The sequence below is a fragment of the Penicillium atrosanguineum genome, assembly GCF_028827265.1.
Source record: "Penicillium atrosanguineum strain IBT 20685 chromosome Unknown utg000003l_segment0_segment0, whole genome shotgun sequence".
In the NCBI taxonomy this organism is placed as follows: domain Eukaryota; kingdom Fungi; phylum Ascomycota; class Eurotiomycetes; order Eurotiales; family Aspergillaceae; genus Penicillium; species Penicillium atrosanguineum.
The window spans coordinates 3,062,953-3,089,672 of NW_026623135.1; the positions used below are offsets into that span (position 1 = coordinate 3,062,953).

General features: G+C 52.1%; 10 protein-coding genes across 10 annotated transcripts; 6 read left to right on the forward strand and 4 right to left on the reverse strand.

The window, feature by feature from the left end:
• Positions 1-618: 618 nt before the first annotated feature.
• On the forward strand, positions 619-6,666 carry N7443_004584 (uncharacterized protein; the record flags this gene model as incomplete). The annotated part of the gene is made up of 3 exons (XM_056884640.1): positions 619-4,371; positions 4,551-4,784; positions 4,837-6,666. 3 exons carry the CDS (start codon positions 619-621, stop codon positions 6,664-6,666), a joined length of 5,817 nt encoding a protein of 1,938 aa, XP_056742918.1.
• Positions 6,667-7,626: 960 nt separating this feature from the next.
• On the forward strand, positions 7,627-8,701 carry N7443_004585 (uncharacterized protein; the record flags this gene model as incomplete). The annotated part of the gene is made up of 2 exons (XM_056884641.1): positions 7,627-7,690; positions 7,746-8,701. 2 exons carry the CDS (start codon positions 7,627-7,629, stop codon positions 8,699-8,701), a joined length of 1,020 nt encoding a protein of 339 aa, XP_056742919.1.
• Positions 8,702-9,472: 771 nt separating this feature from the next.
• Positions 9,473-10,285, forward strand: N7443_004586 (YdcF family protein; the record flags this gene model as incomplete). The annotated part of the gene is made up of 1 exon (XM_056884642.1): positions 9,473-10,285. The coding sequence occupies one exon, from the start codon at positions 9,473-9,475 to the stop codon at positions 10,283-10,285; it is 813 nt and encodes a 270-aa protein (XP_056742920.1).
• A 426-nt stretch (positions 10,286-10,711) lies between these two features.
• On the forward strand, positions 10,712-12,546 carry N7443_004587 (homeobox domain-containing protein; the record flags this gene model as incomplete). Its single annotated transcript, XM_056884643.1, has 2 exons — positions 10,712-11,299; positions 11,392-12,546. 2 exons carry the CDS (start codon positions 10,712-10,714, stop codon positions 12,544-12,546), a joined length of 1,743 nt encoding a protein of 580 aa, XP_056742921.1.
• A 97-nt stretch (positions 12,547-12,643) lies between these two features.
• N7443_004588 (uncharacterized protein) lies at positions 12,644-13,655 on the reverse strand (the record flags this gene model as incomplete). Its single annotated transcript, XM_056884644.1, has 2 exons — positions 12,644-13,440; positions 13,520-13,655. The coding sequence occupies 2 exons, from the start codon at positions 13,653-13,655 to the stop codon at positions 12,644-12,646; spliced, it is 933 nt and encodes a 310-aa protein (XP_056742922.1).
• A 1,420-nt stretch (positions 13,656-15,075) lies between these two features.
• Positions 15,076-18,990, forward strand: N7443_004589 (C2 domain protein; the record flags this gene model as incomplete). The annotated part of the gene is made up of 5 exons (XM_056884645.1): positions 15,076-15,444; positions 15,496-15,531; positions 15,586-15,960; positions 16,014-17,501; positions 17,557-18,990. 5 exons carry the CDS (start codon positions 15,076-15,078, stop codon positions 18,988-18,990), a joined length of 3,702 nt encoding a protein of 1,233 aa, XP_056742923.1.
• A 364-nt stretch (positions 18,991-19,354) lies between these two features.
• On the reverse strand, positions 19,355-20,308 carry N7443_004590 (uncharacterized protein; the record flags this gene model as incomplete). The annotated part of the gene is made up of 1 exon (XM_056884646.1): positions 19,355-20,308. One exon carries the CDS (start codon positions 20,306-20,308, stop codon positions 19,355-19,357), a length of 954 nt encoding a protein of 317 aa, XP_056742924.1.
• Positions 20,309-21,418: 1,110 nt separating this feature from the next.
• Positions 21,419-22,336, reverse strand: N7443_004591 (uncharacterized protein; the record flags this gene model as incomplete). Its single annotated transcript, XM_056884647.1, has 4 exons — positions 21,419-21,627; positions 21,687-21,793; positions 21,844-21,920; positions 22,181-22,336. 4 exons carry the CDS (start codon positions 22,334-22,336, stop codon positions 21,419-21,421), a joined length of 549 nt encoding a protein of 182 aa, XP_056742925.1.
• A 371-nt stretch (positions 22,337-22,707) lies between these two features.
• N7443_004592 (uncharacterized protein) lies at positions 22,708-24,949 on the reverse strand (the record flags this gene model as incomplete). The annotated part of the gene is made up of 4 exons (XM_056884648.1): positions 22,708-23,076; positions 23,137-23,419; positions 23,481-23,898; positions 23,944-24,949. 4 exons carry the CDS (start codon positions 24,947-24,949, stop codon positions 22,708-22,710), a joined length of 2,076 nt encoding a protein of 691 aa, XP_056742926.1.
• Positions 24,950-26,105: 1,156 nt separating this feature from the next.
• On the forward strand, positions 26,106-26,717 carry N7443_004593 (uncharacterized protein; the record flags this gene model as incomplete). Its single annotated transcript, XM_056884649.1, has 3 exons — positions 26,106-26,297; positions 26,369-26,454; positions 26,513-26,717. The coding sequence occupies 3 exons, from the start codon at positions 26,106-26,108 to the stop codon at positions 26,715-26,717; spliced, it is 483 nt and encodes a 160-aa protein (XP_056742927.1).
• Between the last annotated feature and the right edge of the window lie 3 nt (positions 26,718-26,720).

Genomic DNA, 26,720 nt, shown 5'->3' on the forward strand with positions numbered 1-26,720 from the left:
TTTCAACCTGACGACCTTCGCCGTGCCACACGAGATCCTCTCCGGATGCTGTTTCGATGCTCAGCGACACCGCGACAAGAGAAGGGATGCAAGGGCCGACTTGAAAAAATCAGTCTCTGACCGCGATCACCTCCTGTCATCTAGGCTTTGGCTCCTCAACCTCTGCATTTGGCGGTGGAAACACCGGCGGCAGTTTGTTTGGCAGCAATGCCAACACCACCAACAACGCGTCTAGCAGCTTTGGCACCGGCGGAGGTACGTGCTCGAATCGATCAGAGCCTCGATACCCCAGCTCTCCAGTTATCTCTTGCATGTCTTGTTCATCGCGCGGGATCGACACCTCACTTGGCGACTGCGACAATGTCTTTTGTGCGCCCGTGGACTCTGTTCATGGGCCAATTCTTTGACAGTTCCATGAGCCCGGATTTCATTCAAATGAGGGGCCCTGTCGTCGCCAAGGAACATAAACAATCTGCGCCAATGGACTTGTTTTCAGTCTTTTCGAACTACACCTGGACTTTGTTTTTCGTGGCTTGCTTTGAGCTTGCGTGACAGCTACTGACATTATTATTGTTCCTAGGATTCGGTGCCAACACACAAAATCAACCTAATAATACTATGTTTGGCGGACAAAATCGCGCCGGTGGGTTCGGAACTGCCCAACCCGCGGGCGGAAGTCTTTTTGGAAGCACCACAACCACCCCCTCTACTGGCTTCGGTGCCAATACAGCCACCGGTGCAGGATTCGGTACTGGAGGCGGATTCGGTAGCGCCAACACCGCCAACACCAGTGGAGGCCTTTTCGGGGCCAACAAGACTGGAGGATTTGGAGCCACCAACAACACGGCTACCGGTGGCTTCGGCGGTGGTGCCGCTGGAGGATTTGGAGCCGGGGCAGGAACCGCTAGCACTGGCTTTGGCGGTGGCGGTACTGCCTTCCAAGGAGCTCTGCCTACCTGTGAAGGTACTGCCGGCACTCCATTCAACCCTTTCACCGAGAAAGACACCAACACCTCAGCCACGAACCACTACCAGAGTGTCAGTTTCATGCAGCCCTACAACAAGTGGTCTTTTGAAGAATTGAGACTGGCGGATTACCAGCAAGGTCGTCGTCACGGTAACAACACCGGCCAGGCCGGGTCTTTTGGTACCTCTACCTTTGGTGGAAACACCGGTGGCGGTTTCGGGGCAAACACCGGTACCGGCTTTGGTGGTAGCACTTCTACGCCATTCGGTGGCGGCGGCACCTCGAATGCATCAACTGGTTTCGGAGGCAACACCCAGACGGCTGGTGGCTTCGGCTCTACTCCTGCCAACAACAGCAACCCGCTGTTTGGCGGAGCCAAGCCTGCCGGAACCTCCTTGTTTGGAAACTCTGGAAACACCGCCAACAACACTACAGGGGGTTCCCTCTTCGGCAGCAACACCGGAACGACTGGTGGCTTCGGAGCCAACAACAACACTGCGGGAACCACCACTGGTGGTGCTTTCGGCAACACCGGTGGTGGCCTGTTCGGCAACAACAACCAGCAACAGGCCAAGCCATTTGGCGCCACAGGAACTGGAACTGGAACTGGCTCTACTTTTGGCGGATTTGGTGGCTCACAACCTGCTACTTCTGCCACGCCATTCGGTGCTACCCCGGCTACAGCTACAACCTTTGGCGGCCAGCAGAACCAAGCCGGTACAGGAACTGCCTTTGGCGGTGGATTTGGTACCCAGCCCCAACCCCAGAACCAGGCGAAGCCGGGCGGATTGTTCGGCAGCACCGGCGGGGGGTTCGGTGCCAACAACACTCAGCAGCAGACTGGTGCTGGTTTGTTCGGCGGTGGACAAACCCAAGCCCCTGGCACTAGTGGTGGCCTGTTTGGTAATACGCAAAGCCAGCCTCAGCAGCAGAGTGGCGGTGGCTTGTTTGGCGGTGGTCAACCCCAAGCTGCTGGCACTGGCGGAGGTTTGTTCGGCGGTTCGCAGAACCAACAACAGCAAAAGCCTGGTGGTCTGTTTGGTGGTAGCACTGGTACCACTGGCGGTGCATTCGGCGGCGGTTTCGGCAACGCTCAAAACCAGCAGGCCGCTGGTACAACTGGTGGGTTGTTCGGCAACTCTCAGAATAACCAGCAGCAGAAACCGGGTGGACTCTTTGGATCGACTGGAACTGGCGGCGGCGGTCTCTTTGGAAATACCCAGGGTGCAGCTGCCCCGGGCGGAGGTTCCTCGCTCTTTGGTGGTGGCCAGTCTCAGCAGCAGCAGCCCGCTGGTAACAGCCTATTCGGTGCTTCCCAACCGCAGCAGCAGTCCCAACCAGTGCCAGGAAGCTTGAATGCATCCCTGCTTGAGGGCAACCCGTATGGTAGCCAGTCTATCTTCTCGGGTCTACCGACCCCAAGTGCGCCGTCCCCCGGCCCCTTGGCCACTCCTCTCTCTTCCAGCATGAAGCAAAAGCAGCGCACCCCACTGCCCGTTTACAAGATTACTCCCACCGCTGCCAACCGTCTTATCACCCCTCCCAAGCGCCAGGGATACGGATTCTCCTACTCCACCTATGGCTCGCCTTCCAGCACCACCAGTACCCCATCTGGACTTAGCAACAGTCTCCTGGGTAGTGGCAGCCTCCGTGGAAGCGTCAATGGCAGCTTTGGCCGCAGTTTTAGCAAGAGCTACTCTACCAGTAACCTTCGCAAGACGTTCGACCCTGATTCGGACAGTATCCTCGCTCCCGGAGCCATGCAGAATGGCAGTGGACGTAGCAACGGTGGTAGCCTGAAGCGTCTTACTATCGACCGCAGCCTACGTAACGATCTCTTCAGTCGTCCGGCCAGCACATCGCCTGCTACGATCCCTAATGGGGATGATTCTGCCCAAGCTGACAAGCTAAAGAAGAAGGTCAGCTTCGACTCCACCCCCGCTGCCCCCGTACTCTCCGGCAGTGAGATCGTCCGTGTGGAATCTAAGAGCCCCGAGCCTACCCCCGAGGAACTCGGCTTCCTCCGTTCCACTCGCAAGAGTGGCAGCCTCAACGGAATTGATGGCGTGGCTAGTCGGTCAGAAATGGAATCTATTAGCCGTGATTTGGCCGTCGTTCCCGAGAATGGTGTGCCTAGTCCTACTAGCTCTAGCCTTACACGCATTCCGGTCACCCCGGGCGAGGACCCCAAGCCGGGCGACTACTGGATGAAGCCCTCTCTCAGTGAGCTTAGCAAGATGACTCGTGAGCAGCTGAAGCGCGTTGTGGACTTCACTGTCGGCCGTCAGAACTGCGGTCAAGTCACCTTCAACGGCGCCGTTGATCTTACTACTGTTGATATTGACAATATCTTTGATGAGATTGTTGATATTGGGTTGCGACGAATTACAGTGTATCCCGAGGAAAGCGTCAAGCCTCCCATGGGTAAGGGATTGAACGTCCCTTCTACTCTGCGCATCCAGAACTCCTGGCCCCGCGGTAGAAACCAGACCGGCTCCATTACTAGCGGTCCGCTATACGAGAAGCATATTCAGCGTCTACAGAAGGTTACCGATACCAAGTTTATTTCTTATGAACGTGAGACTGGCACGTGGGCATTTGAGGTGCCTCACTTCACTACCTATGGACTTGATTATGATTCCGATGAAGAAGGTGAGAACCTTGACCAGAGCGCCCTTGGTGCAGGCCCTGATGATACTCGCACTCCCAAGGCGCAGGCCGATCACCCCGCGAGCTTCGAGCAATCTGCAACGTTCTCCATTGACGAATCGTTCGTTGGATCCATGATTGGCGTTGACGACGATACGTTCGATTTCAAGAAGCGTAAGCTTGTTCCCGGTTCGTTTGGCCAGGCCATGGAGGCGGAGGATGAGGAGATGGGTTCTGAGGGTGAGACCGAGTCTTTTTTAGAGGAAGGCTCCACGGGTTCAGCTACTGAGCATGACGACGACGTCACTGAAAGCCAGCGATCTGGCGACTCGGTAGTTGGATCTGATGAGGACGAGGAGATGGACATGGCGGGTTCCTTTCCTAACCTTCATCACACCGTGGAGCGGGAAGACAGCCAGAGCACCGGCAGTGATATGGACGCCACCCAGCCCATCTCAAGGCCTTTTGGCACCCCCGGCAAGCCTCGTCTCAATCTGAGCGGCGACTGGACCGAGCAGCTACAACGCACCATCAGCCCGCGCAAACAGAACCGTGACCGCCTGCGTGAAATCCAGGCGAATGCCTTTACCGACCGACCTCTTCTGAACGACGGTTCGCCCGAAGAAAAGTCGACGAGTTCGCCGAAGAAGTTCTCAACCAGTATCGACTTGATGAATTCTTTGTTCCAGCAGCCGCGGAAGCAGAACGCACCCTCTCCGTTGAAGGCTACAAAATCGCAGCCCAAGGGCTTTGAGGTTCGCACCCCCTTCATGCTTTCTACGTGATTACACACTCCCTTCGATGCCTTGATCCATTGTTTGATTCGCTACACTTTACCCTGTCTCTATAGATCACCATGTACCTAGCACTCACCCGACAGATAGTTGACACAATTTGAGAAACATTTGAGCTAAAATTTCTTTTCCATACACAGTGGCCATACAACAAACAGCCCAAAACCTTCGCCGGAGACGAAACCCAGATGGACACAAAAGATATCGCTTTTCACGAATCTTTCAAGCCTCGCTGGGGTCCCATGGATTCTCTCGTTTGCGCGAAGAGTGATATGGAGCCTTTGCCCGATGCCGACCAGCGCTGGCAGGAACGCTTCTCAGTCTTTAGTGAAGCAAGAGATATTGCTGTGATGGGCTACAATCAGTCTAGCAATGTATGTGCCTCACCCTCGCTTTTCTTTTTTACTTTTTCTAATATTCTTCCAGTCAACCGAGATGCTCGATGTTCAAAAGCAGCAGTCCACCATCCAGCGTGTTGATGGAATTCCTCTGGTCCGGATGTCTAAGATTGACCTCGGCCAGTTCGCATTTTCCTCTGCCAAAGATGAAGAGCGATTGGTATGGCAGCTGATCAACATCCTCTTTAATGATGACATCGAGGATGACATTTCAGCTGGTGTGCCACCGCAATTGCGGTCCAAGTTCGCACATCGTATCAAGAAGGATCGCCTGACTCGACTTTGGGAGGGCATTATTCGAGAGCGACATGCTCATTCTGTCGAACTTATTCGCTCGCCTGAAGAACGCGCCATTCAATTCCTTTGCTCTCACCGAGTTGACGAGGCATGCAAAACCTTGCTTGAAAACCAGAACCTCCACTTGGCTACTGTAGTTGCACAGATTGGTCGAGATGCCACTTCGCGGGCCGACATGGCTAATCAGATTGATGTTTGGCGCCAGAACAATGTGCTCTCCGAAATGACCGAGACTGTTCGGGCCCTCTACGAGTTGGTCGCTGGCAACAGTCTTCATAGCGAAGGCAAGTCTGGCGGTGCTCTCGAAGACAGAGCTTCCAGCTTCACTTTTACTGAGCGGTTCGATTTGGATTGGTTCCAAGCTTTCGGTCTCCGTCTCTGGTATGGAATTACCGAGGATGAGCCGATCGAGGCTGCTGTGTCCAAGTTCCTCGCCGACATGGCTACCGGTCTTGAGCCTGCTTTCCCCCATCCTTCGCACGGCGCCAGCACTCGTGTATCTGTCCAGCCCGGCTCCGACACTCTTGGCCGTGAGTCTCCTCTGTGGGTGCTGCTTAAGGCTTACTCGGCTGCCAATGGCTGCAAGAGCGTTAAGTCCGTTGAGCTCCCTGCGGCTCTGCTTCCCGAGTCTGTCTCCGGCGACCGATTAACCAACAGGTTGTCATTCCAACTCCACTCCGTTCTTTCCGCCATTCTGGGACATCACGATGCAATCAAGATCGACCAGTTGCAGACAGACCGTCTCGTGTGGGACTATGCTTCTGAGATCATCGCCAGCAAAGAGCTCGAGCCTGCCCTCTTCGTCCTTCTCCATCTGTCGCACCACGAAGAACGTAAGCGCGCGGTGCAAGAGACCCTCTCTCGCTTCGGCGCCCTTCTCCCCGATCCTGAGTCTTCGTTGGGCACAGAATCCGCTTGGCTTCACCTGACCACCGAGCTCCAGTTCCCCGAAGCCTGGATCTGGGTTGCCAAGGCCTTGCACGCACGTGCCAGCAGTGACGCTACCCGAGAAGTGGACTGTCTCATCCGCGGCAAGCACTGGAATGACGCCCACTCAACATTCTGTCGCTCCGTCGGACCCACCGCAGTCATCTCGCGCGACTATGCTACCCTCGAGCGCCTGGTCACCGGCTTCGGCGAGAGCCCCGAGCGCAAAATGCGCAATTGGGCCTCCGGCGGCGGTGTCTACGAAGACTTCTTGCGCCTGGCCACAGCAACCCGCGGTCGCCGGGACCCAATTCGCCTAAGCCGTCTGGTAAACGCGCTCGTGAAAATGGACGACCACGTCCGCAGCGGCAATGGTATGGACGGATTAGAAGAGCGCGTAGCGTTCAAGGAGATGAGCCGGGCCGTTGCCGGCTGGATCACACACGAGGATGTTCAGGTAAGTTCCCTCTCCAGTTCCCCCCTCCCTATAATCATACGGTCACTAACTTATCTCTCTCAGTCCGTTGAGTCCTCTGCTGTTCTGGGTCTCCCGCTCACTGGCGATGCCCGTGTTTTGCAGACCGTGGAAATGAGCCGCAGATATTATGGAGTTATTATGGCTGGCGGTTACTAAGATTTGATGGGAAGATGATTGGAAATCTCTTTCCCGCGTTACGCTTGAGTTCGAGAGTGGTCTTGCTCTTGCTTTTGCCCTCTTGTTTTTTTTTCCTATGTCCACCCCCCGACATGAATGTACTGTACTTTACAATATTACTATTACGTCCCCCCATTGATGGTCCTGTAGACAAATGTAGAGAAGTACTTCATAAGGGCAATGAGATTTCGGGCTACTTGGTTCAAGTCATGCGCTCCACATGTCCACTATGACATGTCGCCGTTCAGACCCTGTATGCATCGCCCTCTTGAGACATCAATCTCTCTTGTATAACATAGACCAGTACGGGATAGTTCGTGTGCTATTCAGAAAAGTTCTAAACCGAGGAAAGAAAGAGAAGAGAGGGAGAGAGTGAATAACTATAAAATTGCACCTCACTAATTCATTGACGTATTCCTACAAAACTACAGGTGTAGAGGGTTTTAGATACACCCACCGCCTTCTGTATTTATTCAATGTTCTAGTCATCTGACCAATCCACCTGTTTCGAGACTTTTGCCCGACAATCATTCATCATCCCGAGCTAGTTGTTCTGCAAGGATACTCGGGAGTCGGGTTTCAAGAATAATTGTTGAATAATATTTGAGGATGCTACTAGATTAAAGGAACTTTAAAATAATCAGTAAAGATATTAAACTTTATGACTCCTTGATATAATAGTCGTATACTTGACTAATTGCCTAATTTTCTGTTCCTATGTACACGGCCGCTGGTCCTGATTACTGATCAATAAATCCAATCAACCCGTCTTTTCGCCTTTGAGCCAAAGGGCAAAAAATCATTGTGATAGCTGAAAAAGTAGACAGAAAGTTTGCAGTGAAATTTCTATCGCATTCACTGAAGCATTATAAAACTCCTGCCCTGTTCATGTTTTTGTGAGCCATGTTCCCCCAAATCAATCTCTCTAACACGCTCAAGATGTCGTCTCAATCTGTATTAGTCATTGGTGGCTCTGGAGCCCAAGGCATGCCCGTTGTGGGATGTGAGTATTCTGCGTTGCCAAATCCTGCCTACCCACTAGCTAATTGATCTTGAAGGGCTATCGCAACAGCCGCAGTATTCAGAAATCAGAGTGTTGACGCGCGATTCAACCTCTGAAAACTCTCAGTATCTGGCAACTCTTCCTAAAGTGTCGCTATATGTAGGCCACACCGACAATGAAAAGGACCTCAAGGGGGCATTTGCTGGAATCGACCTCGCCCACGTCAATTTGAACAGTTTCGCTCTCGGAATCAAGAACGAACTCTACTGGGGAATCCGGATCTACGAAATCGCCGTTCAAGCTGGTGTGAAACACTTCATCTGGTCTTCTTTGGATAGATTTATGGCTGACACAAATTATGACGATGAAACCCGCGTCGGTCATTACTACGGCAAGGCTTATGTTGAGCAGTGGCTTTCTGCTATTCCACAGCGGAAGGGTTTGACACGATGGTCTATCTTAACCACAGGACCCTATATCGAAATGCTCTCTGAGCTGCTGCGGCCCCGTCAAAGGGATGATGGAATGTACATCTTTGAGGCGCCTCTTGGAAATGGTCTGGTCCCGTTTGTTCATCTTGAGGATCTGGGCCACTACGTGCACTGGATATTTTCCAACCCTGATCAGTCCGCTGGACTAAATGTCAAAGTGGCGATAGAGCATGTTTCGTATGAGTACCTTGCCGCAACGTTCGCCAAGGTCACTGGAAGACCCGCTATCTATCGCAATATCTCGTTCGACGAATTGTTCACCGCCGGCCCTTTCAGCGCCATTGCGGAAGTTAAGCTTGGACCCGAAAAGCATCAAGATGATCCAACCCTGTTGTCGTATCGGCAAAACTTCACGGCTTGGTGGAAGCTTTATCAACGTGCAGGGGAGGACCAAAACGTACTCAAGCGTGACTATGAATTCCTGGATCGTATCTTCCCAGAGAGAGTGCGAACTGTCGAAGATTGGATGCGAAAGGTTGACTATACCGGTGCTGCTCGACCGGTGCTAAAGGCTGCTTGAGAATCGCGGTCAGCCTGAGCCTGACGACACTGCTCGCCTTGCGTTTAAACCTTAACTTGGAGATTTTTGATTGTCTGGAAAATTCAGTTATTTTAGCTTTGCAAATGCTTTAAAGTATAAAGCCAAATGACCCCAAGTCTATGAAGCACCTAAGCTAAGAGTAACGTGGTTAGACAGACAGCAGCTTTGTTTTTGAGCTCATTCATGGCCTATTACAGTAATAGGAGATAGTGTACTCCTTGTGACATTATGTATAGTATATACATATAGTACGTACAACATACTCTCCAAACGAATTATCCTAGGTAGAATGTCTTCAGAGCTTTCATGATGGCAAGTTTCTCACTTATATGATTGGCTTTATTTTTGGCGCCTACGCCTCTTCAAAAATTCAAAAATTCTAACGAATTCCATCAACTTCTACCCCCATAGGGGAGGGAAGGGGAAGTGAGGTCGCAGAATGGTTTATTTTTATATTGAAGTAGACTGGCTACTAGATAAGAAGGCGGTGGCGGAATGGTCACCGAAGGAAGCATTGGGAGGCTTGGTCTAGCCCTTGAATTTTCTGCCGAGTATTTCTGTTACGATCCAGTGACCTCTATTTCCTGCCGTAGCCCGTGGACCATTTCGGGCATGATTCCACCCGGAAAGATTGCCCGGTTTGGCAAGCCCCACGTTTCTCGCGGGGGCCTCGTCTATTGACAAAATTTTAAGAGTCAACGTGAGGCCATTCTATGATCTAGATCTTCTAGCCATTGCACCTGTGAAATAATGGAAACAGCCGATCTCAGCACGGTCACGGATATCAATGAGTTGGCCAAATTCCTAAGTGACGCTCAGCTGCAAGACTTGTCTTCCTCTCACTCGGTGGACTGCATCATCATCTGCGCCTCCGCTGTTCTCTACGGCGCTGAAGTACTTTTCAAAACTCTTACTGAACGTCCGTCACTCGCCAAGTGTCTGGTATTATGCGGTGGTATTGGCCACTCGACTCAATTACTTTACGACGCTGTCAAGCAACATCCTCGTTACTCCCAGATCGGCGATGAGATCATGGGTATCCCAGAGGCCTGTGTGCTAGAGCAAATTCTGGAAAAGTTTTTTAAAAAATCAGAAATCAGCAAAGGAGAATGCAAAATCCTCATTGAGGATCAATCCACAAATTGTGGACAAAATGCCTTGTTCAGCCGCAAAGTCCTCGACCAGGCGGGCTTCAAGAACTTGAAGACTTGTATAGTTATTCAAGATCCTACGATGATGCTCAGAACAAAGGCATCATTTGAGAAAGTCTATGAAGATTCCTCATGTCCTGTTTCATTCATCAGCTGCCCGATATTTGTTCCACAGATGAAATTGTCGCACTCCGGGTCGTTGGAATACAATACTGCTTTTGAATCCATCACTTTGTGGTCAAGGCCGCGGTTCCTGGAATTGATAATGGGCGAGATTCCGAGGCTGAGAGATGATGAAAGGGGCTATGGTCCTAACGGAAAAGGTTTCATTGCTCATGTTGACATACCAAATAGCGTGGAGCTCGCCTGGTCAAGGTTGGTAGTCACCTTTAGAGCCTTCAGGCAGATATGAGATGTTATACATTCATTATAGCTGGTCATGGGTTTCTGGTAATTACTTGTGAGCTGGCTCGGGGGTCGCTGAATACTTCCAGACGGAGTACGTCGAAGTTAAGACTTGAAGATAGCGGTTGATATCAATTCAGTCAATGAAAGAATTGAAGATAGAATTTAGAACTCTCGATATTCAAGATCAAGATAATTAAGAGCGTAGGGCGTCGAATAGGGATCGTGAGCACATCTTTGACTAAGCCTGTTCGTAGAAGGCGGCGGTGGGGCAGTTCGTCGCATTTAAGTGGACACCGTCACTCAGTGACTTTGATACAGCGACATCATTTCGACCTTTAGTCGAGTTCCAGCCCGGTATACTTATTCTTGACAATTTAAGTGGAGATGCTTCATTGAATAAGTAGCGCATCCTCTGAGGGCTTGACCAGCCATGGATTCGCCACCGTTTGACCCCTCGTCATCCCGCCAAATGCCTCAGTCACTTCCAGTCTCGGCGCTTCAGGATATGCTCGATGCCGATTTATCGGGTGACTGGGCCCCTGATAACCCAACTGTTGACTGGGATGCTCCGAACAACTTCTACTTTTGCTCGTCCGAGCCATCCAACCTCGAATGGCCTCCATGGACGGGCCTCGACTCGTCCGCCACATCAAACCTCGAGAGACATAGCGATTCAGCCTTGCAAACTCTTGAAGTTTCAAATGAAGCACTACAAAGCCCACCTTCGTGCACAACGAATTATTTTCACCCACAGAGCCTTTCAAACGTCTCTCAATGGCTTGATGGTGCATATCGACCCTCAGTGCCCTGCACTCATTGCCGCAGACACAGGCTACAGTGTCTTATACTTCGCACTACGGAAGCAAACCCCAATCCTGTCAAGTCTTGTTCTAGTTGTGTCGCACTTTTCCGCGAGTGCAGTCTTGCCAAGGGAACAAAAAGGCTTCCATCTGGATTCGAGACATTCTCTCCCGTTCTAGGCCATATGCACGGCCTTCCTGAGCAAACAGAAGATATCGTAAGTTTCATATCCAGCTACTTATAGCTAGCTACTTATAGCTCAACCCTCACAATCAGAACCAGGAAAATGATATAATTGCAACTGTGGAGCCAACAGAAGACCGCAAGGATTCCAAGCAGTTCGTCAGAAAAGGCGCCAGAGTTCTCCGCGAGTGGTTCCTCCGAAACCAGGAGTATCCCTACCCAACCGAAGACCAAAAGGCCCAGCTTTGCCAGGAGACGGGCTTCTCGCAAAGGCGTATCTCGACCTGGTTTGCGAACGCTCGTCGACGACAGAAGCAAAAGATTCAGACGGCGAATGTCGCAACGCCCTCTCGTTTCAGGTCCGGGTCACCACTCGTCACGAGTACAATAAGCTCCTTAACCCCCATGGAAAGATGGCAGGGCTCGCCTCCGGAAGATGAACCCGTCCCGGAAGCTACTATTCAGGATGCCATTGCCTCGTGCACTGTCGAGGCCGATGCGACAATGGACCCATTCCAATTCGATCCATCGACTCTGGATTTGTTCAATTTCGACGAAACGTCGTCTCATCTCGCATCTTCTGTCTCCAGTTTTGGAAGCAGGGCGTCTGAAACGTCTGAAAGCGTGTCTTCGGCTTGGAGTTATCAGTCTGGAGGAGACGGAGGACTACCCTTCCCTCTACTACCAAAAGCGCACCGCCCTCGACGTCGTGGACGACAGCACCTATCAGGAGATGAAGGTCAATACCAGTGTACATTCTGTACACAGTCCTTTAGAAAGAGACATGACTGGTCACGACACGAGAAGAGCGTTCACCTTCAGCTCGATTCCTGGATCTGTACGCCGAATCTCCACGAGCTTCAACAACAATACGATTGCCAAGTGGCTGAATGTTACTTTTGCGAGACTCCTTTCCCAGCGCCAGCGCATTGGGAAGAACACGAGTTCCATATCTGCTCTGCTAAGCCCGCCGCCGAGCGCTCATTCAGTCGAAAAGATTATCTATGGCAGCATCTGCGTAAATTCCATGCTTGCACCAAGAGCCCCGTCAATCTCGATGCCTGGCATGGAGCAGGCCCCAATGTCCAAAGCCGTTGTGGCTTTTGCGACTATTCGCTCTCCACCTGGGCTGCTCGGGTGGAACACATTGCAGAGCACTTTAAAAATGGGGCGCGCATACAGCAATGGGTAGGCGACTGGGGACTCGATTCATCAGCCATGAGCGTCCTGCGAAACGCAATCCTCCCCTCGCAGCGGTCTCTAGCGAGTCCATCTACATAATACATCTCATGAATAACGAATAAATGTCCTCAAATGTCCTCAAATGTCCTCAAATGTTTATGCAGCGCTAATCGTAGAGTTACGTATTTCATAGCCTTCAGTATTCGACAGTCTGCCATCCACGATGGTACCACGCTCCCAGACCCAGCGCGAACACAACGAGGCTACCATCACGCACAAAGTCCTTGAAGAGCGAAATGATCATTCCTATGCCACCCTGTTTCCCACACGATACTACCCGACCGCCAGTCAAGAGTAATTCTCCAGTAACGAAGATCAAGAAAGGGTTCTGGGCCGTAGCAGGCTTGGGCGGGGCGCTACCGAACATAGCAACAGATGCACTGATGACGAAAAGCAAATACGTAGCCATGCCAAGCGCAAAAAGAATGTGCAGCGACTTCCAGATCTTGATTATCTTCTGCTCTGACTCGGTTGGTTGTTGACCACCGCCCAGCATGCTCGCAAGGAACGGCGGCACACCAAGTGCGCCTGCGATATCCGCTGGTGAGAATCCAGATGGGGCCTGTTCGGGCGCAGCGCCGGGTGCGCCACCAGGACCACCTGGCATGGGCGCATTCGGGTCACCCTGCATAGATCCCATCAAAGACTGAAGGAGTTTCATGGTTGGATCCTCCGCCATGTTGTCGGGCTGTTGGCCCTGGTCTTCCTCGGGAGCAGCCTGTCTGAGCATGGCGCGGAAGGCCTCCTGCTGGGCTTGGAAGTCTTGTGAAGGCGGCATGTTCGGTTGCATGTTCGACTGCATGTTCGACTGCATGTTCGACTGCATGCTCGGTTGTATGCTCGGCTGTGGGCTCGGCGAGAGACGGGTCTGCGGGAGAGGAGAAGGAGATGGAGAGATTGCGGGTTGAGGGGATGGCGATGCATCTTCACGATCTGCAGTCGAGTCGAGTTAGTCTCATGATAAAGATAGCTAGCACGTGTTATTCTTGCGCTCTGGATAGTCATCTCGTACCAGCTTGAGGTTTGCGGCCGCTGAGACTGGTGATCTTGTCCAAGCGCGCAGAGCCTCCCTCCTTGATTTTGGCCTCGCGGCGCTCACGACGCAGGCGTGCGGCCCGCTGGGCTGGAGACTCCTCCGGGGTCGACATTGTGAATGAGAGTTGAGATGGCGGAATCTATAACCTCGTGTCCGATGACTCTCGGGTTGGGAATGGACGGATGTGAAGTTCCTTGCTTTGCGCAAGTAATGAGGGGAGAGGTCTGGGGTGGAAGGTGTGAAGGTCAAGTCCCGTGGCGATAAGAAAACCTACTTATCTGCATCCACAGCTCTCTTACACTGCACAGCGCAAGTATTGACTCAAAGCTTCAATGGCATGTCAAAGACTGCGCGATGTGTTGATTATGTGTAGTGCTTCAAAATACGTGTGAATGCAAATCCCCTCCTGGCTATGCCTGTTCAATAGTGCAATGTGTTTTCCATCCAGATATACTCCAGGGCCGGAGGCGAGCCTTCCCTACTTTTGACGTTTTTCTCAATTTATCAAAATTCAAAATACTCTGTCAATTAAAGACGAGTATGTTAGAGCCAGGGCCATCGATCTTGATAGCGTTGAAGCCATCACAAAATCACCACATCCTCGGCGTGGCCCGGGAGAATGCAATCGGCAGTTTCCTGCACGCGATCAACATGGAAGCACTGGTGCAGTGATGACCCACCAAAGACACACTATAGCCACTATTCCCCCAAGCCGGTGTACGAAATCTGCTTCGGGGGTGATCTGATCGCTAGGTTTGCCGATCGACAGGTCCAGTCTCGATGCTCATTCGATGGCCTCGATGGCTGCACAATATAACCTGCTGCCGCACAGGCAAGATCAACCAGAGTTTACAAGGTTGATGCACTCCGGGGAACGCATGGCTGAGTTTCCGTGGTTGAAAGATTTCCTGTACTGCATGGTATCGAAATCACACCTAGGAGAAGACTTCCCCTGGTGACATCATGTACCCCATCGAGGCAGAAAGCGATCAACAGCTGCCCACGTAGGCACTGGAAAATCAATCGATGGACAGGGCCAGCATAATAAACCCCTCCATTCAAATCCGTAAGGTTGGCTTGATAGATTACAATAAATCAAAATCGTACATAAAAGTGTGGTACTAAACAGCTATACCCAGGCGTAGCGGGTATGAGCGATGCCAAGAGATTCCGCCACAACAAAAAGAACAACAACTCAGTGGAGATGCAGATCTCTTCCTTGCAGATATACATAGTAAAGGAGTCGTGCCCAGTCTCGGATAGATGATGGGCGAATGGGGGCGCGTATCCCATCGTCATCGCTTTTTCCGGGTTCCGCCCGCCGATGACGTAGTTCTGGGGAGAGCTGTCTGAGCTGATACCCTCCTCATGTTCTTTTCTGACATCTTCTCCAGCACCAATTCCTGCGTTTCCCGGTAGAAACGGGCTTTAATGTGAGGAAACCCTGCTCCATATTTCTCAATAATACCGCCCTCCCCTGCTACACGGTTGATTCTACTGTACATTCCATCAAGCCACATACCTTCACCACAATGGCTTCCGGGGCACAGCGCGAACCCGGCGAGCCTACGCGCCACCGCGTTGGAGAGCATTGGAGTGGTGCCAATCCTGTTCCAACAGTCCAGAAATTTATCGAACATCTCGACGAGGAAAAGAAGGAGCGCGACAAGCGAATCGACGATGAGAATCAGGTCAAGAAGGAAGAGGCTGCGAAAAAGAAAGATATGGAGAGGAGAGGAGAAGACCCGAACGAGGCACAGAATAATGGAGATGTCAACAAACACAAACCACGCGAGGTCTCGCAAGCGAAGATTCGCACGGTGACCGATCCCACTACTGGCAAGGATATCGGCGTCGAGGATCAAGATGAGACCTCGATGGAAGCAGTCAAAAACCCTATGGTAAGACTGTCTGAACTGGTAGCTCTGAGCCACCGATTGACCTGTTTCTAGTTGACTGTCCCTAATGCTAATCTTGGGCAACCCACCGTGAGTGCTTGTATACTCCAATCGGTATATCAACCCTACTGACAAGTGAATCAGGATGTACAAACAAGACACGATCAAGAATTCTCGGAGTATAAGGAGAACCAGGATATCACGGCGCCCCCGGATCCAATTGCGGAGGGCACAACATCCGATGTTCCCATTCGTGGTGAAAAGACAAATGTGCTCTTTCATCCTACGCCGACTATTTCATATGGGCCGATGTATGAGAAGCTGGAGAAGACTGCGATGGGGCTGTGCATCGCCATATCATTCGGTATCATCGTTCTAGGGCGGACCTTTGGAGGTTCCCTGTGGGGTCTCATTCCGCTCGCCGGATGCATTACAAGCGGCGTGTGGCTGTGGATGCACGAAGTTATCCGTAGTGGTAAAGAGATGGAATGGAGCAGCGAGCAACTCCGTGGACAGACCGTATGTGATTTCATTGATTCTCAAATGCCGAATTTTGTTGACAAATATCCAAGGCAACTGCAAACCTTCTCCCAGAATCAGTCGAATGGATGAACACCTTCCTCGGCGTCATCTGGGGGCTTGTCAACCCCGATATGTTGCAACCTGCCGCGGACACGATTGAAGACATCATGCAAGCCTCCGCCCCAAAGGTGGTTGAGAATGTCCGAATTGCCGAAATCGATCAGGGTAACAACCCAATCCGCCTCCTCAGCATGCGCGCTCTGCCAGACAGTTATGTCCAGAACCTTAAGGACAATATACATGACGAGAACAGGAAGAACAAGGATCCACAAGAAGCTGCCGCCGCTGAAGAGGGAGGTAGCTACTACAACATGGAAGCAGCCTTTGCATATCACGCAAAGCCATCCGGCGCAAGCACTTCCGCCAAGGCTCGCAACATGCACATGCAGCTGGTTTTCTACTTGGGAATCCGAGGCCTGTTTGGCGTCCCATTCCCCGTATTTGTTGAATTGACCGAGTTGGTCGGTACGGTTCGTCTGCGCTTGCAATTGACCCCTGAGCCACCATTTGCAAAGGAAGTCACCTTTACCCTCGTCGGTATTCCACACGTCAAGGCCGGCTGCGTGCCCATGTTGCGGAAAGGAGTCAATATCCTCAACTTGCCCTTGATCTCCAAGTTCGTCAACTATGCCATTGGCGCAGCTTGCGCCATGTTTGCTGCTCCCAAGTCGATGACTATGGACTTAAGTATGCTGCTCAAGGGTGATGATATTGAAAAGGACACTCAGGCTTTGGGTGTTATGTGGATTCGAATCCATCGTGCTATTGGTTTGAGCAAGCAGGATCGCCGTGGTAGCGAGGGTGGTGGTAGTGACCCGTACATCAACCTTTCCTTCTCCAAGTATGGAAAGCCTATGTACTGCACGCGTGTTATCACGGATGACCTCAACCCCATCTGGGAAGAGACTGCTGCACTGCTGGTCACTCCGGAACTGATTAAGGCTAATGAGAACCTGAGTATCGAGCTTTGGGACTCTGATCGCAACACCGCGGATGACATTGTCGGAAAGGTTGAAATACCCATCCACGAGCTGCTCGAGCACCCCGGCCGGATGTACCCACAGGTCTCCAAGCTCCAGGGTCTTGAGGTGGAGAGTGAGATGCCCGGCCAGCTCCACTGGGAAGTCGGGTTCTTCGGCAAGCCAAAGCTTCGCCCAGAGCTGCGCACTGATGGCAAGAAGAAGGACCTCCCCGAGAGCCTGAAAGGCGACCCGACCTTTGAGGATGAGAAGGGCACTATCACTAGCGAAGAGGAGGATGCAGTTATGCACACTCCACCAGATCCCATCTGGCCCAGTGGTATTGTTCACATCGTTGTGCACCAGATTGTCAATCTGCAGCTTGCCAACATCAAGGGCAGTGATGGAAATCGCAAAGGCAAGGAGTACGAGCCTGCGAAAGCGTCTGGTGAAAACACTGAAGAAGAGGGAGGTGAATTGCCTACGAGCTACTGCAAGATCATGCTCAACGACCAACTGGTAAGCGGAATTGACATTCAATTCAACACACGCATTGGCTCACTGTTTTTTCTAGATCTACCGCACTAGAGCCAAGGCCGTGAGCTCCAAGCCCATCTTTAATGCCGGAACAGAACGCTTCATCCGCGATTGGCGCTCTGGCGTAGTAACCGTCACCGTGCGAGACCAGAGGTACCGCGAGCATGACCCGATCCTTGGTGTCGTCCCCATCAAACTTTCCGACCTCCTCCAGACCAGCTCGCAGGTCACTCGGTGGTACCCATTGGACGGTGGCGTTGGATTCGGACGCATTCGTATCTCAATCCTGCTCCGTCATGTAGAGACCAAGCTGCCGCCCACCATGCTAGGCTGGGACGTTGGCACATTCGAGTTTGCTTCTGACAAGGTTGTCGCCAAAGACTATGGTCATTACACCAAGATCAAGATGCGCACCGGAGGTAGTGTGGGTAAGCTCTCGCGGCGTTTCTGCCATATGGATGGAAATGATGCCACGTTCGATACCTCGGATGAGAGCTACCGCGACTCGCTGCGTATGCCAGTCAAGCACCGGTATCGTTCGCCCATAGTCTTCGAGTTCCACACCAAGGGAAAACGAGGCGCTGCGGCATATGCCGTTCTGTGGTTGCAGCATCTAGTCGACAACGAAAAGACCGACATTGATATCCCAATCTGGACAACCAAGGCCGGCACCCGTCTGACACAGAACTACATCACCGAAGCGAACTGGCGCGCCAAGGAAGTCCCCGGTCTGCAAGATTTGACAGAAGTCGGACGCCTCCAATTCAGCTGCCAATTCTCTGCCGGCATTGATGAATCCCACGAGGCATTCGTGGTAGACAACGACTCGCGCGAGACTTTTGAAACATGGGAAGCATGCATGGCCCAGGGAGTCCGATCCCGCAGCGTCTCGATCGAAGTGCCCCAAGAAGTTCAAGAGAAGCACGAACAATCCCTCGTTGACGGCCGCGACGTCCTCAAGCAGGCCGACCCTGCCGAGCGCCGCCGCTGGATCGACCGCGAAGGACACGACTGGAGCGGTGCATTCGGCGATGACCCTCGCGCCTACACCGATTCTCATGGCCACAAGATCGCCGAGCCAGGAAAGGACAAGCCTCCTCATGATCCAGTCACCCCGCCCCCACTCAAGGGTCAGCCTTCCTTGCGCTCCTCGCAATCCGGAGGGGCTGATAGAGTTGACGGCTCCTCCACCTCCGGCGAGTCCGAGGACGAAGAGGAGAAGTCGTCGAATGAGCCGTCGACCGTCAGCCCCACTGCGACTGCTTCTTCGTCGCAAGCGAATACCAGCCAGACCGATAAGGCGAATAAACGCAGCGATCAACGTCAGCAGCGTGGCTTGATGCAGTGGCGTCCTGCGCGCAACGCGCAGTTTGCGAAGGACGAGGCGAAGTTTGCGTTGCGCAAACTGAAGAAGAAGATTGGAGCTGGTGATCTTACTGGCCGTGAGCCTGATATTGAGACGGAGACTTGATTATGTATATGCAGAAATTTGTATAGGAGTTTGGATGGATTATTGTATGTTACGATGTGAATGTCTCGTTAACCTAGTTTATAATCTACTTTGTGATACGATTCATAACTGCCCTGAGATAATGTAAAAGAAAAGAAGAAGAAGAAGAAGAAGAAGAAGAAGAAGAAGAAACGAGTAAAAAAAGTTGGTTCATGAATTGAATTATAATAAATGATGCCCGGGAACCGGGATGAAGATATTCGCTAACAAAACCAACATAAAAGCCTCCAGCGCCTCTATATGATCAATGACATGAATCATAAGAAAAAATATGGTATATGCAAAGAACAAAAAGAAGACCAGTCATATCAAGATCATCAACGGCTCACGGGCCAGATTGCGGCTCCGCTTTGTCGTCCGTAGGCAGCGACGAGTCCTTTACATTCTGGTCCTCCGGCCCCAACGGGCCAAGAGTCCACTTCCACTCTCGTCTCCTTTTCGCCCGCCCCTGTCTCGGCGTCTGCGGCGTAGAACTATAATCCGATTCCAGCCCATCCAGCAAAGCCACCGCTCGCACCTGACGCTCAACGCCCATCGAGCGACGTTTCTTGCGCTCGATCTTAGAAAGTGAGGTGCCTCGGACTCCCGTTTCGTCGGCGCTGCCTTCGTCCGAGGTACTAGTTTCAGAAAGGGATGCACAGCCCGAATCCGAGTCCGAGTCTATGGAGTCGGACACAGGTGCGGGTACGGGTACGGGCGCGGGTGCCTGGAGCACAGCCTCCCCTAGAAGATCTAGATGCTGCGCCGTGTATTGTTCGGTGTGAATCTCCTCTTCGAGTGGGTACCGGTAGCTGACTGTCTTCTTGGCAGGGAAGAAGACCCGGCGTGAGCCTGAGGGCCCGCTGGTGCCTGCGGATATGGAGCCTGAGCGAAGGCGGGATGGTTCCAGCGGGGAGTTGCGGAGGATGCTGCGCACTCCTAGAGGAATTTGATAAGGGCGGTAGCTGAAGGGGTGGTTTGTAGGAGGGTGGTGGATGTAGGGAGAGATGGGTTTGCTGTTGTTGAAGCGGTGGTTGGATGTGGATGATGTGGATGTGGATGTTATTGTGGATGCGGGTGCAGTTATCTTGGAGGGAGAAGCCGTTGCAGAAGATGGAGAGGCGACATCGTAGGCGTTTATGAAGGTATTGCGCACTGTTGGCGATGCGCCTGCTGCAGCGAAGGAGAGAGAGAGGCCGGTTGTGGAACTGCCGAAGGTGCGCGGGAGAGACGTTGTTTGTAAAGTGAGTTTCGGCCGCGTGCTGATATGGTGGTCACTGGGCTGAGAGAGACAGGACATTGTTGAGGAACATGAAGAACGAGATCGCACGTCAGGCGAAGAGGGATAAAGTGGTGTCATTAAGCATGACGTGGGGGGAATGCTGGAGGGGAATCGATATACTGGTGGCGGGGTTTGCGCTAAGAATAGTCGGCGCTTGCGAAGTAACAGTGTGATGAGCACGCTGGGGCGCCTACCACCATATTAATATGGATGGGGATGAATCCTCTGCACCGATGAGTCCGGTCTGGAATACTTTGTGGACATTCAATACAAATTAAAAAAGTGTCAAGAGCCCTGGCGCCGCAGAATTTTCCCAACTATCGACGCCACAACCAGCCCCGTCGCACATGATCGACCTCGATCTGTCCGTTCTAAATTAATCCTAAAAAGGCCAGGAAGCCGCTCGTGGGCCTAGAGGCAAACCAGTAAGCCTGGATAAACCGAGTCTAAGCTCTAAGTCATGGCCGATCCGCCTCGATCCCAACAGGAGAGTCGAGTTACTATAAAAAGATCCCGTGTGGGGCGATGGCTGGACGCGTCCATCATGAATCTGAAATGGCGGAATTGTCTTGACTGAATTGTCTTGACTGAATTGTCTTGACTGAATTGCCTCTATCCTAGATCTCGGTTCTCACCTGACTTCTGACTTCTGACTTCTGGCTTTTACCGACCCCCTCTAGGTCCATGGGCCATGCCCGTCGATGCGACCGCGGTGTCGCACCCCCTGTTTCGCTATCACCGTCTGCGACATTCCCACGTTCAGATCCCGTTCCAGCTTAGTCTCCACCACATCCGTCTTCTGCTTGACTCTGGCAAATCCCATCGAGGGTAGGATGGGAACCACCTCGTATTCTAGAAGGCTTCTCTCGATCTCCGTCTTCGTGGAAGGCGGACCTTTGTTACATGTTACCACACGCAGGATCAAAACCCGTAGAAACCGACCCCAGCGGTGCGGATTTGTTCGCGTTCAGCCAAACCCAACACTCCCCAGCACTGACACCATTGCCATGTCCTGTTGAGTCGACGGGGCTTCACATGAGAGCCACTCCGCGCGCTCCGCGGACATTCGGTCTTTTGGGGGGGTCCGTAGACCCCGCCACAAGCGGTCCATTCGTTCGTCAGGACTCCCTACTCCATAATCCAGTAGCCAGTGTCCTCGCGATCATCTTCCAACCTGTTTGCTCCACCAACACCCGGATGACCTGCGAGCTTAATCTCGAGATCCAACGGGGGTGCATCTGAGACAGTGGCTGCGGTGCTAGACTCCCGTTCCTTGATCCAGTAGGGTCTGGAGCGCGGCGCGGTACTGGAAGTGGGCACCGGGCGTTTTTCCATGGCTACCGATCTGGAAGTCACCCCCGTGATAGCCTTGCATGAAATGAATAATGGGCGCTACCCTTGTTCACTTCTACTTCTTCCCGCTTCAGTGGATCCACGTTTTGGTGCTGCGCGTCATATCGTTGCTTTGAAAGCTGCGGAAGAGGGTCCACGGGTGTCTCGAATCTTAAAACTCAGTGTCACCTCTTTCCAGATGGTCACACTGATTCGAGGACCTAGGCACAAGAAGCACATGGATCTTGTAGACATGGTCGAGTGGGGTGAAGATCGAAGGTGGGGTCCAACGGGTGATCTGTAAACATTGAAGTAGGCCTATATGGTAGGGTGGACAGAGACTAAGCAAACACCAAAGAGTCCTCGTAACAACTTGGATGGAAAATAAAAGGCATGTACAATAGCACCCCACTTCTGCCTTGATACCCCTCATCAGGTACATGTTCAACAAGGAGGCTCTTCCGAGCTATCTCGTAATCTGAAAATCAGGATAGAAGCCTAGTCTCATCCTCATAGCCCGCTTTCACATCGAGATCAATATCACGCTGCTCTTGCAACCAGGGGGTTCAAAATTTCCAAAGGTCGGAAACGGATAGCGAGCCCAACTGCGTTCAAGAAGTACGTGTCCCCGTTTTTGATGATGACTTCATGAGAAAAGTCTGGGCCCAGGCCCCTATCACGCGTGAAATCGACCAGCTCGGGATTACCCCACATAGTTGCAGTAGCAAATGTAGGAAGGCCCCATGGACTTAGTCCTAATCCATAGTCAAGGAAAAGTGGAAGTACAGACATCTTATTCTCTCTCATTCCAACATTGAGCAGTGCGGCATCAGAGGTGAGCCATAGAGGGTCTCGGAATAAATGTCGAATACGAGTAAGCAAGATTTCTATTCGTATGCAGCTCTAACAAAAATACGAAAAGGATCTCTTGAAGTTATTCTAGCAATCGGAGCTTCAAGGCCTGGGGGTCAGGTTCATCATGCGTCACTGTAGCTCCCCACTACTTTGATGATCAAGCATAACAAGCTGGTGATAAAAGCTCAGCTAATACTCCTGAGATACGGTGAGCCATCCAAAATGAAAATTCACTCATCCCAATTGATCTCCTCAATCCACTTGACAAAGTCCGTCCCATCATTCAGCCACTCCTCATCCAGCCAGTCCGCAGGAATCAGGTCGATCGGCAAGAGAGGAATTGATGCGCTGGGATCCGTGGGCGCGGCGAGCACGTGGTCCAAAATGTATGAGATAACCTTGCGGCCCTGTTGACAGATATCGTAATTGCCTTTTTGCGGCAGGATAATGTACTGGATGTGCGAGGCGAGAATGCTGAGGTTCTGAATCACCTCGGAGCGGGGGAAGCGCCTCGCGTTCGGCCACGGGCGGGTGTTCTGCGTCTGGCGTAGGACTTCGATGGCCAGAATCCCAGCTGCGGGGAGGCCAAAATAAGGGATCTGCTACGTCAGAATGTGACCGATCCCCCTTCGAAGGGCTGGAAAAGAAGAAGAGTATACCGTCCATCCAAGTTCGCTGAACGGATTTCCGCACCGTTGACCCACGGCAATCTGGGCAAGCATTGCCTTGAGCATCTGGTGCGCGAGGCTGACAAGGGCTTCAGGCCCTGTCAATGACCACTTGAGCAGAATTCGCTGCAAGAGAAATTGGCTATACAGCAGATCAAGATGAATGTAGACAGCGAAGGTGCTGGTTTGCCGCAGGGCGGTGTCGGTGCTTTCGTCCCACTGTAGATAGGACGGCAGATCACTGCGCACCTGCTGGGCCAAAGACAATATTTCACTAGAATAAGTATAAGGAAATCGGAAAGATATCGCAGTAAGGTGGCTGGAAGGGGGCATACTCGGCTCGTTGTTGGATATGCGGATCCTGGCAATCAAGCGAGAGTTCCAATACAAGCTCGCGGACGTGGCCCAGCAGCAAACCCACCCGGCTCCACGAGGTTCCTGGGATGGGTTCCTGAGTATTCCAACCTCTGGTATCCAGTTTGGCAATCGCGGCGTCGCGCACGGCTGACCCGGCGATCACTTCGGCCGGTTTTAAGTCCAAGGGAAGCTGGATGCGACAGAAGCGGTAAGCGATCAGAGGCGGGCAGCCCAAAAATGTTGCCAGATCCTTGTCAGAGGCATAGGCGAGCACCATGAGTCGCTTCCGTCCTTCAACGAGGAAGAACGGCAGATGCTCTCCGGCGTCGAGCTGATGATAGCCCATGGCGAACAGGAGGGTCGACAGCTCCCCAAGGCGTTTTCGGGGCCGATAGTCTAAACATTAGCTATCATCTGCTCCTGGTATCTAGGAAGGCCTACCGTGGTCGCCGCAAACCAAGGTCAGCAGGTGGATGTGTCGCAACAACAGCCAGCCGAGGGGGTCGCTCATCACGCCCACGCTCTCGCAGAACTGCAGACATAGCTCGCTGCCAGCAGTGGCCAGAATCCCTAGATTCTTGTGGTCGGTGGCGGAGAGCTCTAGGCCGTGGAATAGCGGATCGTCGACTATTGTGTTAGCCGCACAGATGCCGGACATGGTGAGAATAAAGCCGATAGCTTCCCAGCGGCCAGCGAGGGCAACGAGATATTCGCCGAGTGTCATCTTTGCGTGCGTGATGAACTCGCGGGTAGTGCCCTCGAACAACCGCTGGGAGAGCTCCAGCAACCGCGATTGCGGGTCCAGATGACTCGGCATGCTGCTGTACATCCCCTCGATGACATCGCAGATGGTATACATGGCCGGCAAGTCCATGATACCTTTGCTACTCCGTTCCTCGCAAGCGATGGCCATCTGGCGGTACAGTGCAAAATCATCGAAGAGTAGTGAGAGCAATTCCGCGCCGAGCTTTGTCTGGTCGTCGTCGACCGCATGGACAACATGCACACGGGGCGGATTGAACTGCGGCAACTGCAGCGGTGTGATAGGCGAGTGGTGCCTCAGACTGGCTTCACTGTCGTTGTAAACTGCCGAAAAGCTCGTCAGCCCTAGAAAGCTCGGAGTGGAGCTCAGGGCTAGTCGATGACTCCAGACCTCGATGTACCGGTCTCGCAAGGCGTGCTGTGGGCTCGCCAGCGGTCGTGATTTGGACGGTGCCTGCGGCACTACTATCTGTGTCGACGGCCTGGCCACAGATATTGGAGATGTCTTTATAGCAGCAGTTTGTGCCGTCGATGGTGCGGTCCTTGTTAGATTTGGCCTGTACACGCAGGCGGCCGCCTTGTGCGTGCGGCGACACCGTCCACACGTGGGGACGAGGTGGTCACAGCGAAGCTTGGTTCGGCGGCAGGGCTCGCACGACGACAGGAGCCCGTTATGTCGGCGCATTGCGATTTTGTGGCACTTTCAGGCATTGAAGCGAGCCAGACAGAAATGGAAAATGTATTTGAATAAGCCTGGATGGAGCCCAGGGGGCGTCGAGAGTCGGAGACGCTTGCGGGGATTCGGAGTCGGGGTGGGTCTCACGAAGGATATCACCAGCGAAGGAAGCTGCAGATTCACCTTACACAACGCAGATTTCGTAATGGATCCCCCTTTTAGTTACTGAAAAATACCAGGAGTTTATTTACGTGAGTGAACATCCCACCAAGGAATTGAAACGAGGGTAGAAACAATCTACAAGGCGATAATGAGGCATCTGACCACCGATTGCAACTCAGCTATGAGGCCAATCATGTGCTGAATATAACAGTGTCCCCAAACGACCAGCAACTATTAACACTTCTAGACGAAGGCGACGTTGAGCATGGCTTTTGGAACTCGTCGCAGGCCATTGCCCAGGATATTGAACGATTCTCAATTTAAAAACTGCCAGGAATTCATAGCATGGACCTCAGCAGCCTGGAATTCTCCAGTCTCAAAGTTCATTCTTATGGGGCAACAAGCTATAGCCCACTAGATATCGATAGGCGAATGCGGAAATGCTTTCAAATGTCCGAGATATTACAACAACGGAACGTATTATTGAGGAGACAGCTGCACAGACGCAATGGCAGACATTATTAATGTGATTATATCAATGAAGGCAACTCTGTAAGCGGGACTATTCTAGACTCAAGCCCCGCCTATTGATAAAGTAGATCGAAAAGATAGTAAACCTGTCAAACCCCGGTACCCATCATCTTGGGTGGGGAGGTTCGGGGACATGCTCCGGGAGGATCAGTATGAGCAGATCAAAAGCCACCAATTAAGTGAATGCATCGATGAGTGGCAGCGGTGGAGATACATAATCATGCAGAAGGCGGTTATTGCACGCTTACCGGTGACGACAGCCCCGTGGTCGGACTTCGAGCTATGGAGACTCTAGGTATGGAGACTCCGACGTATGCTGAACCCCGAGGTAGTGCTCACGGCGACCTCTGGTCTGTCTTATATGTCTTTCTATCCATCGAACGATCAGATATGATGGAGAATCTCACCAACTATCCCCTGCCTACTTCGAGATTTCATCAACGGCAGGTAACAGGAATTGGAATAAGAAAAGATGAATTCAGAGAACAGTGGCTCAGTTGATGTGCCTGACCTGGCTGGTCACGATCCAGAAAAGCACCGAGACACTTCTATCCAATCCCAGGGGGGTTCAGATCAGGAATTAGAGGTAGGAAACTATGCTCATGGCCTCCAACTGGCTGTGATTTGCATCTCACTCTGTCTCTGTGTGTTCCTGGTTGGTCTGGTGAGTCTGAATTAGACATCGCTTATATACCGACGGAACACTGGCTAAAATATTCCTCTTCGGCTACTTAGGATGCAACCATTCTTACTAGTGCGATTCCACGAATTACAGATGAGTTCGGATCAGTGGAAGATGTCGGCTGGTACGATTCTGCCTTGTAAGCTTGCTCAACCTGAAAAACTACCCCGATATTCTCCTGCTTACTGATTTTACAGTCGACTTACATCCTCTATGTCACAGCTGTCTCAGGGTAAGCTCCTCGACAATTATCCAGTCAAATGGGTTTTCTTGGCGAATATGGTGATCTTCGAGGCCGGGATCCTGGTATCGGCGTTGGCGCCGACTTCTGTGGCTTTTATCTTCGGACGGGCAATCACTGGCCTGGGTTTCTCAGGAATCAGTCAAGGGTGTATGGTGTAGGTA